The sequence below is a fragment of the Protopterus annectens genome, chromosome 9.part0, assembly GCF_019279795.1.
Source record: "Protopterus annectens isolate FY-2018-M chromosome 9.part0, PAN1.0, whole genome shotgun sequence".
In the NCBI taxonomy this organism is placed as follows: domain Eukaryota; kingdom Metazoa; phylum Chordata; order Ceratodontiformes; family Protopteridae; genus Protopterus; species Protopterus annectens.
Window position 1 is genome coordinate 1051282616 of NC_056743.1, and position 18933 is coordinate 1051301548.

Genomic DNA, 18933 nt, shown 5'->3' on the forward strand with positions numbered 1-18933 from the left:
CTGTTTACAAACGGTCAGACTAAGAGTAAACCTGACTTGAAAAAAATTTAAGCAGTAGAGGGATTATGGAGACTTTACAGACACCCTTTCTGTAGTTATGTATTAGTGGCTGTGAACACATTTTCAAAACAAAAAAAGTTTTTTGTCAGCTGTGAATAATACAGCCTGGATTACAGCCAAATTGCTTTGGACATGTATTTTCACATTGAAGTATTCCTAAAATTATTAAACGAGACATCACAGCACATTCAGTAGGATATATTTGCAAGAAATTAATTTGTATATAAAAAGACTGGTTAAACAGGTACTATAAAAATATTACGTCTCATTTAGTAGGAAACAAGTCAACTTAAAAAAAAAAATAGGACTGTTTAGTAATAGACTATTAATGAAATCAGCTAGCAAAAATGTGATGTATATTTACGAGAGAGTTTCCTTATTAACCAGCTTTATTTATTTCAATTACTTCTATACCCCACAGGACAAAAGGAAAACAACTTTACAAAATACTTCAGGATTTAAAAATTCTACTTTTGCTAATGATTTAATGACATCTACTATAAGTGTAACCATTAAGTTACTGCTGCACTTAAGCAAATGAAATGGCATATGAATCTGTAAGACAAAACATTCTATGCATAAAAATGTACTCTTCCTTGGGTTATACTTTTTTTTAATCTACTGATGACGCTAAAAAGTAGACCTGCAGCTGAACAAGGGACACTGCTGCTGGTCCTCATATTAGGCTTTTAGCCACTGTAAATCATCATCATCCTCAACAGAAGCAAAGCAGGCCTAAAACACCCCCCCCCCGATATTCAGTGGTGGCCAGAATGAATTACTGGCACCTACAGCACTAGCTGGTATTACGTCACCCTATGTTCCTTTTGCAAGTAATCCATAAATGTCACTGTGGTTACTGGCTCACAATTAATGGCCACATGAACACTTTAATTGCTTACCTTTTTAGGTATCAAATGAGGAAACATTTTCAAAATGAATGCCAAGTCAGAGATCCAATAAAAATAAAGTCTGAACAATGGTCAACTCTACAGAGTAAAGGTAAGTTGCTCTGAATACAGCCCTGACTAGCTGGAATACATTAAAGGTCCCACTGCTGGAGGAACTCAATGCAGGTTGGTGAAGAATGGACGAGCTGTGCATGCTCACTTTTCTCAGGGTGGGTGTGCTATACGCCTGGTTACTTGCAGTCTGAGCCCTCTTGTAAAGCTCAGTGAGCCAAAACAGGTACCTGCCTCAAGGGAAATGGCATTTGTGGGCTTACATTATTTGCAGAAGTAAGTGATAAGTCCTGTCTAATGGCTAATGTGCAACTAACCCCTACAAGTATTAAAGGCCTTGTGCATGGAGAGAGTCATAACCCCCCCCCCCCCCTTCACAGACACACAGATGATGGTACGGCTCCCAGCATGCCTGCTCCAATGGGACTGAATGGTCATAGGACTCTTGCCTCTACACAGCATCCAGGAGGGTAAGAATCAATACTCGGGGGGGTCATGGCAAAAAAAAAAAAAAACACTTAAAAAATGTATGAGTGCCGCAAAAGAACTGGTGTCTTCAGGAACTAGGACTGCTCACCTAATATAGCATGTGTCATCACAGCATGCACAAGCGGAAGGAGCAAGTTCCACTGATTGTGGGAGCATCAGATATAAATCATTTAAACTGACAAAGGATAGGAAGATATGTCTAATCACAGACCTACCAAAGCATATCAGCCAGATATCAGACTTACATGCAGAAAAAGCCAAGATCCAATAAAAGACAGAATTCCACCTCCCCACACATATGCCAAACACCACCAATAAGAACTGGGTGGGAATAAATCCTTTCTTGTTTCCAAAAATGAAAACAGATTCTACAGCATCTTTTTCAAAATTTAGAGCTCAATGGCATTTGGTAGTAGTCCCAGAAGATGGGGTAAAATCTGCCAACTGTCCTGCTATTTGCAGACCTCAGGGCATTCAGAAATGCTGGGGTATCCACTTCTTAAGGGATATGGCAGAGAAATAACTATCTGGCACATAACCACCCCACCTTCTCTCTTTCTCTCTCTCTCTCTCTCTGAGAGAACTTCTTCATTTTTTAGGTGCTGCACTGGATTTAAAGAAGTGGAGAAATCAGGGTTGGGGCTCATTTTTTTTGCAGGTCTTCTATGAAGTCCTAAGAAGTACATCCAAAGTGGACCACCAACTGGAAAGGGATGTCTAGAACAGCCTGTTGGAATCTGAAAAGTCTTGGCCTTCCCAATGGAAGTGTTCCCTCAAAGTGTGCAAGGTTTCCCCAAAAGAAAAATCCTCAGGAGGGGATACAGAAGGAATGGACTGTTCTGTATCCGAATCCTCAAAGGGGGAGTAAGAGTGTTCCTCTGCATCAGAATGTTCTGATAAAATGGATCCCTGATCAGAAGAGGGAGATTCTTCCTCCACTCTGGGTCTCTTGTCAGGAGGGGGCTGAGAACCTCTGATAAGAGTAATTAAATCCTCAGCCATTTTAAGCATCTGTTTCTTAGGCATGGGTCCAGGAGATGGGCCCTGTGCAACAGGCCTCGTGGGATGCCTGGCTGCTTTGGATTTAGTAAAAGCCTTTACTGAAAAAGAAGATGAGGGCCTAAATACACCATGGGTGGAGGTGGACCTGTCCACATTAGTAGGCTCGACATTAGCAGGGGCTTCGGTTGTAGTCTGGGAAAGGGCCGAGGACCCAGCGGTCTCGGGTACAGAGGACACCGCCAAAGGAGTGTCGTCGGTAGTCAGGGACTGCAAAGGCATCTCGCTGAGAACCAGACCACGTGTAGCCTGTTTTGGCGTGGTGTCGGCAGGGACCGCGGGTCTTGCGTGTCGGTCCTTTTCCTTGCGTTTTTTGGACAAAACGGTAGTCGGAGTGTCCGACGACATTTTATAATCAAAAGCTTTACCAAAGTAGTGTTTTTATTAAAGGTAGCGCAAAAGCGACAGCCGAGCGCCGTGGTCTGGGCCCAAACAAGGTATGCAAAGGGAATGGAAATCCTTATGCGGTATTTGCTTCCCACGAAATACAATTATTAACTTTTCTGACATCAGTCTGAGGCAAGAAAGTTTCCCCAATGGGGTACTTAGCTTTAAAGAAGACTTGGTTCCAATTTTTTTGTCAATTCAGGAGCTGGCCGACCGGCACTTGCGAACTGCTTCTGCCGGGCACACGCGCAAAAAAAAAGAAAGAACATGGCGTCGGCTGTGTCTTATATACTCTGGCCTTACTGACGTCAGAAGAGTAAGCGGCGACAACCGGACCAAGACTTTGGAATTGGCTGAAAACCCCATCTGTGATTACTGCAGCTGTATGCACGATGAACATCAGCCTGCTATAGATCTCTTGGACTGAGCCATGACATTTAGTGGAGACGTATCCCACATACAGCCATGTCAGCAGCACAATCAAAATGTTATCTTCCTGGCCACAAGCATGGCTTTCTAATCCATAGGCAAGGATAAAAGGTGCAGTAGTCTCTGGGGCCAACTCTGTACTGGAGAGACCACATAGGAAAGGATTCATGGTGAGGATATAACTTCATTCCTTCAGGGGTTAATTGCATCAGCCATATTAAAAGATGGAAGGAACAGGATCTGTGTGCTTTCAGGCCACAATTCCTAAGGACAGATTCCAAAGGAAATTACCTGTGGTCTCTCAGTTTTAAGCCTCTTTGGATAGAATGCCAATTGACAGACACCAGGCAAGAACTTTATGTTGCGTATGAATTGTCTTCCTCATACATGGGTTCAGATGCGGAAGAGAGGCACCTTTTTTGACCTATCACTAGCAGAGGGTAGCTTACACATGTTCAACTCCATGAGTGGAAATTGTTGCATGCACATCCTCTCTGTAAAAGCCTGGATTACTGTCCAACAGTGAACTTTTGCTCCTGCATGATCACATCCAACCAGGCCTCACTTAGTACTCCTCATGTTCCAAAACCCAGGCATTATCATACTCTTGCTAACAAGGCAACACCTTGCAATCTGTAGGAGGTAAACAGAAAGGAATCTCCACCTATAAATTCAATCAGCGGGCCTTTGCTGGGGGACTTGAAGGCTCACTATGCGAGCAGACTGATCAGCCACATACTCAAATGAGGGGGGGATTACATTCAATGTGGAAGGCACTGTATTCAAGCTCTGGTGCTCATCCCCAAAGTTGGCCGCCTGGTGAACTTCTCTCATTTCCTAGACTGTAAACTAATGAACATTGCAAGGCTGATCCCCAGTAAGTCAAAGGGCAGCTTATGTGCAGCAAACCGGCTGAAGCCACTTAAGTGACAGATTTAGATGGCAAAGACTTTGGCAGATAGCTGGCTTAATTTTTCTTTTTCTTATCCCTTGCTACACCTTCTAGGATTATGCGAGCATTCCTTCTGAAGAGTGATGTGATGCCAATTTTCCAGCACACACCCTGTTATCAGTTACATAGGCATCAAAGCTTCTTGTACTTTTGTTCAGAAGCTGAGCTGAGCTATGGCACTTCTTCACGTTGTTCTCATCTCCCAAACAGCACTAATATGGGTCCTGCATGGTGATGTGTTGACTGCAGGAGTAACTGAAAATGTTAAGGCTTTTCAGCACTGAACATAGAAAATTCTTATAATAAATTTCAGGATCAAGATAAAAACTGTAGAAGTGACAAAAGAACTTAGTAGTGTAGAACTGTGCACACCCTCCTAGATCCTGGCAGACAACATCATGGCATATGCTGATGGGAGCAATGTGCTCCCCTCAAGTATGCAAGCCATCGAAATAAAAAATGTGTGTCAAGAGAAGGTCTTTAGAAGAGGAAATCCTACCTACTACTCATGGCAGAACTATGATCAAATTACCTGGTGCTACCTGCTTATTGTATGATGGACCTAGCCTGGGCATTTGTGATACCTGCCTCTTCCTACAGTACACTGTACAATTCCTCCTTTAGCCATCTTACATCTTCAAAACTGTTGACTCTCTTTTCCTCTATTTCCCATTAGGTTTTTGTTAGATGTTTCATTTAGCATCTTTTTCTTGTATGTATAATCTCTATGTATTGCCAAAGCTAACAGCTTTAACATATTCCATCTACTACACATTCCTAGCCTTACACTTTGGAAATCCTCTTTTTTCCTATTTTAACAAGGTTATGAATATGCCTTTTGAACGTGCCTTTAGGGACATACTCTCTTCAGAATCTAAAATTCAAAAATTTCAGTATAAATATAGCTTACTTAACCCAAAATCTATCTAAAAAATATGGGGTTATGGTGTAACAGATTTGGTGGGGCCTCATCTATTTAAAAAAAAACAATCTGCTTTGGCCCTATTACTTAAAAAAATAAGAAAAATGTCTAGACTTTTGGTGGGCCCATATATTATGCATGTATTCCAGCGTGTATAACATTTTCTGTCTATTCCATACTAAAAAAACAATCTGCTTAAAAAAATAAGAAACATGTCTGGACTTTTGGTGGGCCCATACATATTATGCATGTATTCCAGCATGTATAACATTTTCTGTCTATTCCATACTAGTCAATTTTCCAACACAGTTAGGGTTTAGAAAAAAATCTGAGATATACCTTTACTTATCTTGGAAGAAAATGTACTGACACCAACTCCTACCAGTTTTTCCCTCTTTACACAGTCTAAGCTTCAATGGCATCAGCATACATCTGATGCTCATTTACAAGTAGTTCCATCTTGAATTCTCTAGAATTTGTTGGCCATGTGTAAAACATAGTATGTACACCTACAGTGAGTACATTACAGGTCCACCTCACCCCAATGTACTGCTTGCAAAATAAAGGTGCAATTAGGCCCAAGCAAATCTCAGCTACTTTGTATTCCTGCTCTGATTGGCAACATTAACACCATGAACATTCTGTAACAGCAATATATTATAGCAGAAATCTGTTCTACCCACCCTAATGCCTTTACGTCCTTCCAAAGTCCCTTCCTATCAACATGCTGCTTTCATAACTTATCATGGGAACTACTGCTTTTTTTATATTAACAATGTGCCCATATTCTACCAGCCATTCAATATGTAGGTCAAACTTTTACTGACAGGCCCCATTCTAGTTCACAACTAAACATTTTGAACCATCTAAATAAATCTGTTCTTCTAGGTGTGGCAAACAAAGTACAGTTGTGTACACTTACCATAAATGTAGATGTTCGAGTGTATTCACTGTTGCAGTCATTACATTTGGGTTATCTGCCTGCAAGTAGCCCTCAGCCGGCCTGAATATCAAAGTCTTGGGTCCTGCGTTGGATGCTGTCTCTTCTTCCATGACGTCAGGTCGTCAGGGGTATAAAGAATGCAGCCAACACCATTACATCAGTTTTTTTTTGCCCCAGATGTCAGGTGCCCCCAACATGGGGAGCAATTATATGTTAGGTTACACCTCCAACAAAAAGCAAATACACCAGAAAGCTGAAATACACCAAACAAGAAGAAAAGAATAGCCAAGAGCAGTCAGGGGGCAGGAGGGAGGGTAACCAGGACTGCAACAGTGACTACACTCGAACATCTACATTTATGGTAAGTGTACACAACTGTACTATGTTCTTCCTATTTCACTGTTGCAGCCATTACATTTGGGTAGATTCCCACAGCTAAGGAAGGGATGAGGCCATTAGAGAGCATTAGGACCAGCTATGAAGCCCTGCAAGACTGCAGTGGCAAAACCAGCTTTGGATTTAGAAAAAAGAGGCACATGGTAATGCTTGGTGAAGGTATGTACAAAGCTCCAGGTTTCAGCTTCTAGGATGTCCCTTGTAGGGACACCTCTGAGAAAGGCTGTAGAAGTAGATGCAACCCTGATGGAATGTGATCTTATCCCCTGTGGGGTAGGTTTTCCATGGTGCTTATAGCAGAAATTAATGCAATGGCCTATCCACTTAGAAATGGTTTGCTTTGAAATGGCCTCCCCCTCTGCCCCAGCAGAAAAGGCAACCAACAATTGTTCAGTTTTTCTGAGAGGCTTAGTCCTGTCCAAATAAAATCTATGTTGTCTGTGCATGTCAAAAGAGTGCAGAATTCGTTCTTCTTTGTTCTGTGGAACAGGAAAGAAGGTTGGCAAATGAATGGACTGATTAAGGGCCACACTGGATACCACCTTGGGCATAAAGGAAGGGTTGGTCCTGAGGGATACCCTGTCTGCATGGAAGATGATGAAGGGCTCCACTGCCATGAGGGCCTGTAATTCAGACACTCTTCTTGCTGAAGTGATGGCTAGAAGGAAGGCAGTTTCCCAAGCAAGGAATTTCAACTCTGCAGTTGCAGCTGGCTCAAAAGAGGTAGAGTGATCTTTTCCAATACAAAATTAAGGTCCCAGGTTGGAGTAGGGGCTCTCATGGATGGTGTTAAATTTTTGGCCCCTCTGAGGAATTGTTTCAGCAGGGGGTGAGAGAAGAGTGGTGGCTCAGTATTACGATGTGATGAAATGGCTGAGGCATGAATTTTAATTGATGAGAAGGAAAGGCCCTTGTGGAGTATCTCTGTTAAGTACTGAAGAATATGCGGTAAGCTGGGCACTGTTGTGCCCATCCCCTGAGTCTGGCTCCAGGAAAGTACAGTTTTGTACCTACCATAAATGTAGGTTTTCGAGTGTATACAGTGCTGCAGTCATCACACTTGGGTTATCCTGCAGTCAGGCGGTTCCCCAGTCGGCCTGAGTTCCAAAGTCTTGGTCTGGCATCAGTTGCTGTCGCCTCCTCCCTGACGTCAGTGCTACAGGGGTATATAAGATGCAGCCAACGCCATATTCTTCAGTTTTTCTTGCCCCAGAAGTCAGGTGCCCCTAAATAGGTAGGCAATTCCAATTGCTAATAAAACATACATAACAAAGCAAAAAACAACTTACAGCTACCAGCAAATACTCCCCATAGGTAGTAAAGGGTAGAAGACATAGGTAGGTACCAGCCAGTAAGAGGGGAAGGAGGGAGGGTAACCTGGACTGCAGCAGTATATACACTTGAACATCTACATTTATGGTAGGTACAAAACTGTACAATGTTCATCGTGTTACACTGCTGCAGTCATCACACTTGGGTAGAATCCCAAAGCTGAGGTAGGGTGGCTGGTTCTATAAGGCATTAGGGGTGGCTATAAGGACCTGCAGCACTGCAGTGGTGAAGCCAGCTCTGGATTTAGAGTATAGAGGCAGATGGTAATGCTTGGTGAAGGTATGTACAGAACTCCAAGTTGCTGCTTCCAAAATATTCTTGGTAGGTACTCCCCTGAGGTAGGCAGTTGAAGTGGCTGTTGCCCTGGTGGAGTGGGATCTAATGCTTCTAGGTACAGGTTTCCCATGGTATGTGTAGCAGAAATGTATACAATGTCCTATCCATTTTGAAACAGTCTGTTTTGAAATGGCTTTTCCCTGTGCTCCTGCAGCATATGCTACCAATAATTGCTCAGATTTTCTGAAAGCTTTGGTTTTGTCCAAGTAGAAGCGTAACTGCCTGTGAATGTCCAAAGAATGCAGTAGTTTCTCCCCTTTATTCTGTGGTTTAGGATAAAAAGTTGGCAGGTGAATAGTTTGGTTTAGAGCCACACTGGGTACCACCTTTGGCATAAACGTAGGGTTAGTTCTTAAAGACACCCTGTCCTGGTGGAAAATAAGGAAAGGTTCCACTGCCATTAGCGCCTGTAATTCTGAAACTCTTCGTGCTGATGTTATTGCCAGGAGCAGAGCAGTTTTCCAAGAGATATATTTTAATTCTGTTGTGTTAGCTGGCTCAAAAGGAGGTAAAGTTAATTTTTCCAAAACAAAGTTGAGGTCCCAAGTTGGAGTAGGTATTCTATGGGGCGGTCTTATGTTTTTAGCCCCTCTGAGGTACTGCTTTAACAGAGGATAAGAGAAAATTGGTGGATCCGTGTTGTAATAAGCAGAGATGGCAGTGGCGTGGATCTTGATGGATGAGAAGGAGAGGCCTTTGTCCAGCATCTCAGTTAAGTAATGTAGTATCTGAGGAATGTTTGGGACAAGAGGGTCAAGGCTGTGAGCTTGGTTCCAGGCACAGAATCTCTTCCATTTATCCGAATAGGCTTTCCTGGTACTAGGCCTTCTGGCCTCCAGAATGATATCCATAACAGCTTTGGAGAGAGGCATTGCTTGCTTGACTAAGGAATCTTCCATGCAGCTAGGTTTAAGGTCTTTAGCTGGCTGTGTAGTATTTGATTGTTGTGCTGAGTCAGCAGATGTGGGATTTGAGGCAAAATCCAGGGTGGTTCTTGTGCTAAGCTCCTTAAGATTGGGTACCAGTGCTGGCGTGGCCAGTCTGGTGCAATCAGGATCATCTTTGGCTGTTCTTGCCTGGCTTTTATGAGTACCTTTGGCAGGAGAGGTAGTGGTGGGAAAGCGTATACTTGTAGGTTCTCCCAGCTGAATGAGAGGGCATCCACTTTCCATGCTTGTGGATGGTAACTCCTTGTGCAGAATTTTTGTAGCTGGCAGTTTATTGGGGATGCAAACAGATCTATATCCGAGCTCCATTTCTGTGTTATCATTCTGAATATTTGTGGATTCAATTCCCATACGTGGGGATCCATGATGTTTCTGCTTAAGTCGTCTGCCAGTGTGTTTTGCTCTCCTGGCAGGAACTGTGCTTGCAGATGAACTTGAAGGTTTATAGCGGTGTTCCACAAGGTCATGGCCTGTCTGCATAGGGGGTAGGAGTGAGTGCCCCCTTGCTTGTTTATGTACCACATAACTGTGGTGTTGTCCGTCTTTAGCAGTAGTTGTCCTGGATGCAGCAGATCCTTGAAAGCTATAAGGGTACTTTGTACAGCTAGCATCTCTTTTTGGTTGATGTGAAGATGCCTTTGTTCTACGGGCCATGTGCCCTGAATACATCTGCCTGCCATGTGTGCTCCCCAGGTGTAATCCGATGCATCTGTTGTCAGTGTTTGCCTGGCTGTAGGTTGTGTAAAAGGCTGTACCTTGTTGAGGTGACAAGCTTGAGCCCACCATTGAAACTCCTGTTGAATGCAAGGGATTAGTGCTATAACTGTTTCCAAACTTTGACAGTGTTGAGACCATACATTCTTTAGGTACCATTGTAGTTTCCTCATATGCAGTCTGGCATATGGAATTAGTAGTATGCAGGATGCCATGTAACCCAAGGCCTGCAGAATTTTTCTTGCAGGGAGTTGGGTATTTGTTGCCATCAATTGAAAATATTTAGTCAGTTGTCCTTGCTTGTCTGGCGTGAGAGAAGCCATCTGGGCCGTTGTGTTCAAGCTGGCACCCAGGAATATAATCTCTTGTGAGGGCACTAGTTTTGATTTCTTTTCGTTTACTGTGTACCCCAGGCAACTTAATAACTTTTTTACAAATGCCAGATGCTTTAGAACAATGTGCTTGCTCTCTGCTTGAATCAGGCAGTCGTCCAGGTACGGATAAATTTGAATTCCTTTCTGTCTGCAAAATGCAATTACTGGTGCCAGGCACTTTGTGAAGACCCTGGGCGCAGTTGATAAGCCAAAGGGCAGTGCAGAGAATTGGTAGTGCATTGAACCAGCCATGAATCTGAGGTATCTTCTGCAGTTTTGTCTGACAGGGACATGCAGGAATGCCTCCTTGAGGTCCAGAGTCATGAGTCAAGCTTTCTTGTCCAGCATGGGAAGAAGCTGCTGTAGTGTCAACATTTTGAATTTCGGAACATCCAGGTAAGTGTTTAGAGATGAAAGATCCAGAATGGGCCTCCAGGCTTTGTCCTTTCTGGGTACCAGAAAGAGTCTTGAGTAAAATCCTTGTCCTTGCTCCTGTGATGGTACCTTTTGAATAGCTCTCATATCCATGAGTGTTGTGATTTGTTTTTGAGCCTCTGCCCATTGATTTGGTGGCAGATTTGGCATTCTTTTTAACCTTGGCAGAGTGTGAAAGTGGAACCTGTAACCTTGAAATACAATGTTGAGAACCCATTTGTCTTTGGTGATCATTTGCCAATTGTGGTAGAAGAGTGCCAGTTTTCCTCCCAAGGGGGCTGCCAAGAGGGATTTGTTTGGCAGCTGTAGTGGGAAGTCATTGGAGCTGCTTTTTATATCACTGGGGCCTGTCTTCCCCTTCTTTCTGGCCTGATGCAACTCATTGTCGAGGCCTGTAAGGACCTTGTGTTTGACCTCTACCTCTTGGACGTCTGTATCTTCCCCTTTGAGGTCTGTCTGTAATTGGAAAGGACCAATTCTTAGTTGGCCAGTTTCTGCTAAATCTAGGAGGCTGAACCTGTAAGAAATCCTTCACCGTTTGCATAGATTTTGCCTTATCCTCCATTTTCTTTAATACCTCTTCTGCCTTAACTCCAAATAACACATCCTGCTACAAAGATGCATCCAATAATTTTGCTTTAACATGATCTGGTAACGTATGTTCTTTTAACCAAGCATGTCTTCTAATGACAGAGCCTGTAACTGCTGCTCTGCAGGAAGCCTCTAGAGAATCAAAACCACATTGCAAAGTATGCTTTCCCACTTGTTCAGCCACATGCAATAAATCCTGCATTTCTTTAAAATTAGGAGGATCTGATTCTGGAAGCATTTTTTGTTTTAACTGAGATAAAAATTGCTGATATTGTAGCATGTGAAACTGGCAATTTAAGGCTCTCATTGCTAAAGTTGCAGACATATATACTTTCTTTCTCCATCTGTCTAAGGCTCTGGAATCTCTGTCGGAGGGAACTGGATTCTTGGCTGATGAGGCCTTAACTCCTTTGGGTCCCTGAGAAATAGTTTCAGGGTCAGCTACAGGGCTTTTATACAAAAATTTGTGTGAGTCAGGGACTCTGTAGTATCCTGGGCTGGAGGTAAGGAATCAGGATTTAAGCTGGATTCAGTATACACATCATCCACAATATCTAACACTGGCGGAATAGCAAGGGGTCTGTGTTGAGGTAATAAAAGGAAGTCTCTGAGCCTTTTCTTGGATTCTGAGTAATCCTGGCCTTCCCAGTGGAAATGCTCCCTCATGGTATGTAGGGTTTCCCCAAAGGAGTAGTCTTCAGGCGGTGAGGCTGATGGAATTGATTCCTCAGCATCAGAATCCTCATAAGGGGGTAAAGAGTATCCTAGGTCTGAGGATGAATCAGAAGAGATGGACACCTGGTCGGATGAGTCATAGTCTGTATCCTGTCTAGGCCTTTTATCAGGAGGGGGATGGGACCCCCTGATCAGAGTGATTAGGTCTTCGGTCATTTTGAGCATTTGTTTCTTAGGCATGGAGGCCTGTCCTGGAGAATGCTGTATTTGTTTCTTTGATTTTAAAGGAGGCTTAGACATAGCTGAGGGTTTAATGCTTAACTGAGTAGGTCTGAAGACACCCTCTGAAGCTGTGGGTTGCTCAGCTACTCCGGATCCCTCTGAAAGGTTAGTCTCGGTAGGCTGAATAACTTGAGTGTCCGAAGGCCCAGCCATCTCCACGTGGGAGTCAGAGGCGGCCTGTGGTTCTACAGAAGCGGTCATCAGGGGCTGCGAAGGCACCTTGCTGAAAACCGGAGAACCGGCGACTGGCCTAGAAGAGGCTTCGTCGTCGGTTTTAGGCCTCGGATGCCTATCCTTGTCTTTGCGCTTTTTGTGTATTCCGGTCGTTGGAAGTTCCGACGGCATGGTATAATTGAATTTTCTACCAAAATAATGTCGGGCAAAATCAAACCGACGTTTAATAGTGCGCTTGTTAAACCTAGCACAAAACCGACAACCAGTGACGTCGTGGTCTGGGCCTAGGCATTGGATACAATAGGAATGAAAATCCTTATGAGGTATTTGCTTCCCACATGAAATACAGTTATTAACTTTTACTGACATCGGTCTGAGGCAAGAAAAAGTTTCCTCAACGGGGTACTGAGCTTTGTAGAAGACTTCGGTTTTGGATTCAGAATGAAAATCTCAGGAGACGGCTGACCGGCACTTGCGAACTGCTTTTGCTTTGGGCACCGCACAGCAAGAAAGACTGGAGAATATGGCGTCGGCTGCATCTTATATACCCCTGTCGCACTGACGTCAGGGAGGAGGCGACAGCAACCGATGCCAGACCAAGACTTTGGAACTCAGGCCGACTGAGGAACTGCCTGATGGCAGGATAACCAAAGTGTGATGACTGCAGCAGTGTAACACGAACATCAGTATCTTTTCCACTTTTCGGCATAGGATTTTCTAGTACTAGGCCTCCTTGCCTCCAGAATGACATCTAGCACCTGCTTACTGAGGGATGCTATTGGAGAGCCCAGGTAATTAGCCAGGCTGCAAGGTTCAGGGTTTGAAGCTGGGGGTGCAGAATCTGGCTCTCCTGCTGGGACAGCAGGGAAGGGGCCTGAGGCAGGTGCCATGGTTCCAGCAGTGACATACTACGCAAGAGGGGATACCAGAGCTGACGTGGCCAGTCTGGAGCAATCAGTATTATCCTTGGTTTGTCCTGTTTGATCTTTAGCAGAACTATCGAGAGGAGAGGCAGAGGGGGAAAGGCATAAACTGAGAGGCTTTCCCAGGTGAAGGACAGGGCATCCACTTTCCAAGCTTGTCTGTGGAGAGTCTGTGTGCAGAATTTGTCCAATTAGTAGTTGTGAGGGGAGGCAAACAGGTCTATCTCTGGGTTTCCCCATTTGTTTCTCAAAATGTTGAATATCTTTGGTTCCAGTTTCCCCTTATGTGGGTCCATGACATTTCTGCTTAGGTCGTCTGCCAGTGAATTTAGCTTGCCTGGCAGGAATTGAGCTTGTAGGTGCACTTGGTAGCTCAAGGTTGTGTTCCACAGAGCCATGGCTAGTCTGCAGAGAGGGTGCGAGTGTGTTCCCCCCTGCTTGTTTACGTACCACATAACAGTGGTGTTGTCTGTCTTTTCCAATAATTGTCCTGGAAGAATGTGGTCCCTGAAGACTGTCACTGAATTCTGTACAGCTAAAATTTCTTTTTGATTGACATGCAGGTGCATTTGACTCGGGCTCCATTTGCCCTGAATGCACTGCCCTGCAAAGTGAGCCCCCCATGCATAGTCTGATGCGTCTGTTGTTAGGAGTTGGGTGGCAGGGGGTAGAGTGAATGGCAGTCTCTTGTTGTGGTAGCAGGCCTCTGCCCACCAAAGGAACTCTGTCTTTATACAAGGAATGATAGGAATCATTGATTCCAGGTCCTGAGAATGTTGGCACCATAGGCTTTTTAGATACCACTGTAGTTCCCTCATATGCAGTCTTGCATATGGAATTAGTAGGTTGCAAGAGGCCATGAACCCCAGGGCTTGCAGGATTTTCCTTGCAGATAGCTGGGTCTTTGTGGCCAAGCAGTTTGAAGTAGGCTGTTAAACAAACTTGCTTCTCTGGTGTGAGTTAAGCCATCTGGGAAGTTGTGTTCAAGCTTGCTCCCAGGAATACAATTTGTTGGCAGGGTACTAGATGAGATTTATTTTCGTTTATGGTGTACCCCAGTGAGGTTAGCAGTTTCTTTACAAATGCCAGATGATGTAGTAGCAAGTCCTGGCTTTCTGCCTGAATTAGACAATCATCCAGGTATGGATATATTTGAATATTTCTATGCCTGCAAAATGCAATGACTGGAGCTAAGCACTTTGTGACTACCTTGGGCGCAGTAGATAAGCCAAAGGGAAGTGCAGAGAACTCATAGTGCCTGTAGCCTGCTCTGAAGCATAGGTACTTCCTGCAAGATTTGCTCATTGGAATGTGCAGGTAAGCTTCTTTTAAGTCCAAGGTTGCCAACCAGGCATCTTTATCTAGCATAGGAAGCAGCTGATGAAGAGTTAGCGTTTTGAATTTTGGGATTACCAAAAAGTGTTCAGAGTAGAGAGGTCCAGGATAGGACACCAGGAGTTGTCTTTCCTGGGTACCAGGTAAAGTCTTGAGTAAAAACCTTGTCCCCTTTCTTCTGCTGGGACAAGTTGGATCGCCCTGATACTTAGGAGAGAGAGAACCTGCTGTTGAGCCTCTGCCCACTGATTTGGGGTTGGTAAGGTGTGGAAGTGGAATCTGTATCCTTGGGAAACTATATTTAAAACCCATTTGTCCTGGGTAATGAGTTCCCAGTTTTTTGCATGCAGGGCAACCTTTCCCCCTAAGGGAGCAGTCAGTTGAACAGGGCTTGGAAGTTTAAGGTTAAGTCATTGTGACAGTTTTCCATAGGGGGTGTCTTACTACTTCCAGCTTTGGAAGTGGGAGCCCCCCACTGCTTTGGCCTGTGAGTACCTTGAGACTGTAGCCTAGGTGGTCTGCTGTTCCTGGGTTTGGACTGCAAAGGCTTGCAAGAGACAGGAAAGGGCCAATGCCTACTAAATCTGGGAGGCTGTACTTGCAGGAAATCTTTAACAGTTTGCATAGATTTAGCTTCTTCCTCCATCTTTTTAAGTACTTCTTCTGCTTTGTTGCCAAACAGGCGGTCTTGGTTTAAGGGGGCATCCAGTAATTTAGCTTTAACATGATCTGGCAAATTTTGCTCCTTAAGCCAAGCATGCCTTCTAAGAACAGACCCAGTGACAGCAGCCCTGCAACATGCTTCTAAAGAGTCTAAACCACATTGCAAAGTATGTTTACCAACTTGTTCAGCAGAATGCATTAAATCCTGTAATTCTTTATTTTCAGCACAGTCAGGAATCAACATAATTTTCTGTTTAAGTAGTCCAATAATATGCTGCTGATACTTTAACATATGAAACTGGCAGTTTAAGGCTCTAATGGCCAAAGTAGCAGAAGTGTACACCTTCTTACCCCATCTGTCCAAGGCCCTGGAATTTCTATCAGAGGGGGTAGGGTTTTTGGCAGTAGTAGCCTTAATGCCTTTAGGTCCCTGTGAAACGGTCTCTGGGTCCGCAGTAGGATTCTTGAAGAGGAACTTATGGGAGTCAGGTACTCTGTAATACCTGTCAGGTTTCCTGGGAGCAGGAGGTCAAGTGTCTGGGGCCAGGCTAGATTCCAGGAAGGGATTATCTACAATATCCAGGACAGGAGGGATAGCTAAAGGCCTGTGTTGAGGTAGGAGTAAGAATTCCCTAAGCCTCTTTTTGGAGTCAGAGTAATCCTGGCTTTCCCAGCGGAAATGCTCCCTAAGAGTGTGCAAGGTTTCACCAAAATAAAAATCTTCTGGAGGGAAAGCAGAGGGTATGGAGTCCTCTGCATCAGAATCCTCATAGGTAGACAAGGGCAAATCCTGGTAATCAGAAGAAACAGAAATTTCAGAATCCTGATCAGAAGAATCACAAGGAAAATCAGTTCTAGGTCTCTTGGCTTCCCCTAATTAAAGTAATAAGGTCTTCAGCCATTCCTATCATTTGTTTTTTAGGCATATGGGCTTGACCATGCAGTTTGGACGTTGGTTTTCTAGGCGTGGGTCGAGTTTTAGGCCTTGAAGAAGAAGATGGCGTTGGTTTGAAATGCAAGTCAGTAGGCCTGAATACGCCCTCAGAAGCCGGTGCCTGAACAGTGGCTCTGGACCCATCCAAGGTAGAGACATCCATAGGTTCCATAGTCGAAGAAGCATCTCGCGGCATACCAGACTCCGAATGGGTCTCAGTAGAGGTCTGCGAATCTGAAGTAGCGGGTATCAGGGGCTGCGAAAGCGCCTCACTGAGTACCAGCGAACTGGTGACTAGCTTAACGGAAGCGTCGTCGGCAGCTTTGAACCTATGCGGTCTGTCTCTGTCGTTATCTTTAAGTTTTTTCAGAATGTCGGTAGTCGGATAGCTTACCGAAGCCATTTCTGGATAATTAAACCGAGTACCGAAATAGTCTGATGCAAAAAGGCACAAAACCGACTGCGAGGGATGTCGTGGTCTGGACCTAGGCAAGGAATGCAGTACGAATGAAAATCTTTATGAGGTATTTGCTTTCCACAGGTAATACAATGGTTAACCTTTACTGACATTGGTTTAGAGTAAGGAAAAAGGATCCCCAATGGGGTACTTAGCTTTTTTGAAGACTTTGGTTCTGAAACTCGAAACCGAAAATTTCAGGAGTTGGTCGACTGGCACCTGCGAGCTGCTTCTCCTTTGGGCACCGCATGGCAAGAAAGACTGATGTAATGCCATCGGCTGCATGCTTTATACCCCTGATGACCTGACGTCATGGAAGAAGAGACAGCATCCGATGCAGGACACAAGACTATGATATTCAGGCTGGCTGAGGGCTACCTGCAGGCAGATAATCCAAATGTAATGACTGCAACAGTGAAACACGAAGAACATCCTCCCCTTCTCAGGCAGACTGCTTCATAACACTCACCCAACATAACTATTTTATCCCTTAACCTATCCCACGCTACACACAAGTTAAGAGTACAAAGGATTAGTCCAGATAAAAGCAACTTTAGCTAGCAGACTTGTGCATCAGCTCAGACCACTTTATAGTTAGTTACTGTAAATCGTGCAAAAGTAAAACTCATAGATGTACATGCTCAGCTTTGGAAAAAAAAAGTGAAGTACATCTTTTTTAACTAAAATGATCTAATACTGCTGGAACAGCATATGAAGTCTACAATCTGGTAAAAGAATGACAGGAATCCTGAACTCCGCAAACAGAAAAGAAACACCTTTTATCAATAATCTTTGTTCAGTGGAATCCTGTATTATACTGTTCTAAATTTAGAAAAGGTCTTTGTATACAAAACCGTAACTACCATGCCATGAGTGTCTAGACCTGAGCATACCCCCCTTCATATAAATCAATCACTCATTCCCTGAAATGCTTTTTCTTGCATCAGTACCTGTAAACTGCATCATCTGAAGCTTGTTTTTGCTTACTTGACTGCAAAAAGATACCCTACCTGATGGCAGCGATCACACTCATATGGTTTCTCTCCACTGTGTACTCGTTTATGTCTCTCTAGGTGATACTTCTGGATAAACCTCATGTCACACACATCACATGGAAATGGTTTTTCACCTGTAAAATTAAAATAAATATTCAAATATCTTTTAAAAGGTTAAAAATGCAACAACATGTATAGCAAGTTTTCATTCTTTGTCAAATACACTGATGATGTGCCCTTTCGCAAGAAGCTTCAAAAATGCATACATTTCATAAATGGTACCTACTTCCTCAAGGAGGAATGATTCTTTTTACACACTTAATGATTCCCCACTTACTCCACTCTTGGCTAAGGACACAAAATTCCCAGAAGCACAACTCCTAAACATGTAGCTAGAATGCCTCTTGTAGCTTCAAGATGCAGAGGTCAGTACCACCTCCTGCCAAGAAAACCTTTGCAATCCCAATCTAATACTTCCATAACAATTCCAGCAAAAGAGAAAATCAGAACATCTGACAACATTTTACAGGAATGCTTTGTCAGAAGGCCTGACAAAACTCTTAACTTGCACACATTAAAAACCTCTTCAGGCAGCATGCATGTTGCAGGGCCAGCAAAACTTCTGATAATAGTCCCTACCAAAAGCCTCAGCCATACACAACACTGGCACCTCTTCCTGACAGACATACAATATTCATCATACAGCTCACTGACACTATATCAGATGCATAATTCAGTGATGCCATCTTTAAAGGCTATAACTACCAGTTCATACGCTGTGTAAGTCTACATACACTAAAAAAAAAAAACTGCACAACTTTCAACATCTACTACCAAGCAGCCAAAAAGTCTTAATCACATACTTTAGGAATATCGTCTGCAAAGGGGAAATTCCAAGCCTGCTTAGAGTTTTCAGAAGAAACCACTGCCCACCATATAAGCTAGTCATATAACTAAGATAAAAAAACATAAAAACAGTTAATAAAGACATTTGGTACAAAAACAACTCCTCTCATTAACTTTCTTAAATGAAACACTTGCTGTTCAATATCTTTAACATTGTGGATTGCCATTCAATAATTTTAATGGGGTGGATCGGCACACTGTACTTGATAAACACCTTCCCATATATTTCGTACAACTTTCTGCCACAGTTTTACTTTCTGA

At 43.6% G+C, this 18933-nt stretch overlaps 1 protein-coding gene across 2 annotated transcripts in view; it reads right to left on the bottom strand.

The window, feature by feature from the left end:
* ZNF740 (zinc finger protein 740) overlaps window positions 1-18933 on the bottom strand; it is a 604397-nt gene that overhangs the window by 278890 nt on the left and 306574 nt on the right. For both annotated transcript variants that reach the window (XM_044083855.1, XM_044083854.1), the window contains one exon: window positions 17782-17900. In XM_044083855.1, the coding sequence (XP_043939790.1) occupies window positions 17782-17900 (119 nt within the window). The remainder of the gene's footprint in view (window positions 1-17781; window positions 17901-18933) is intronic.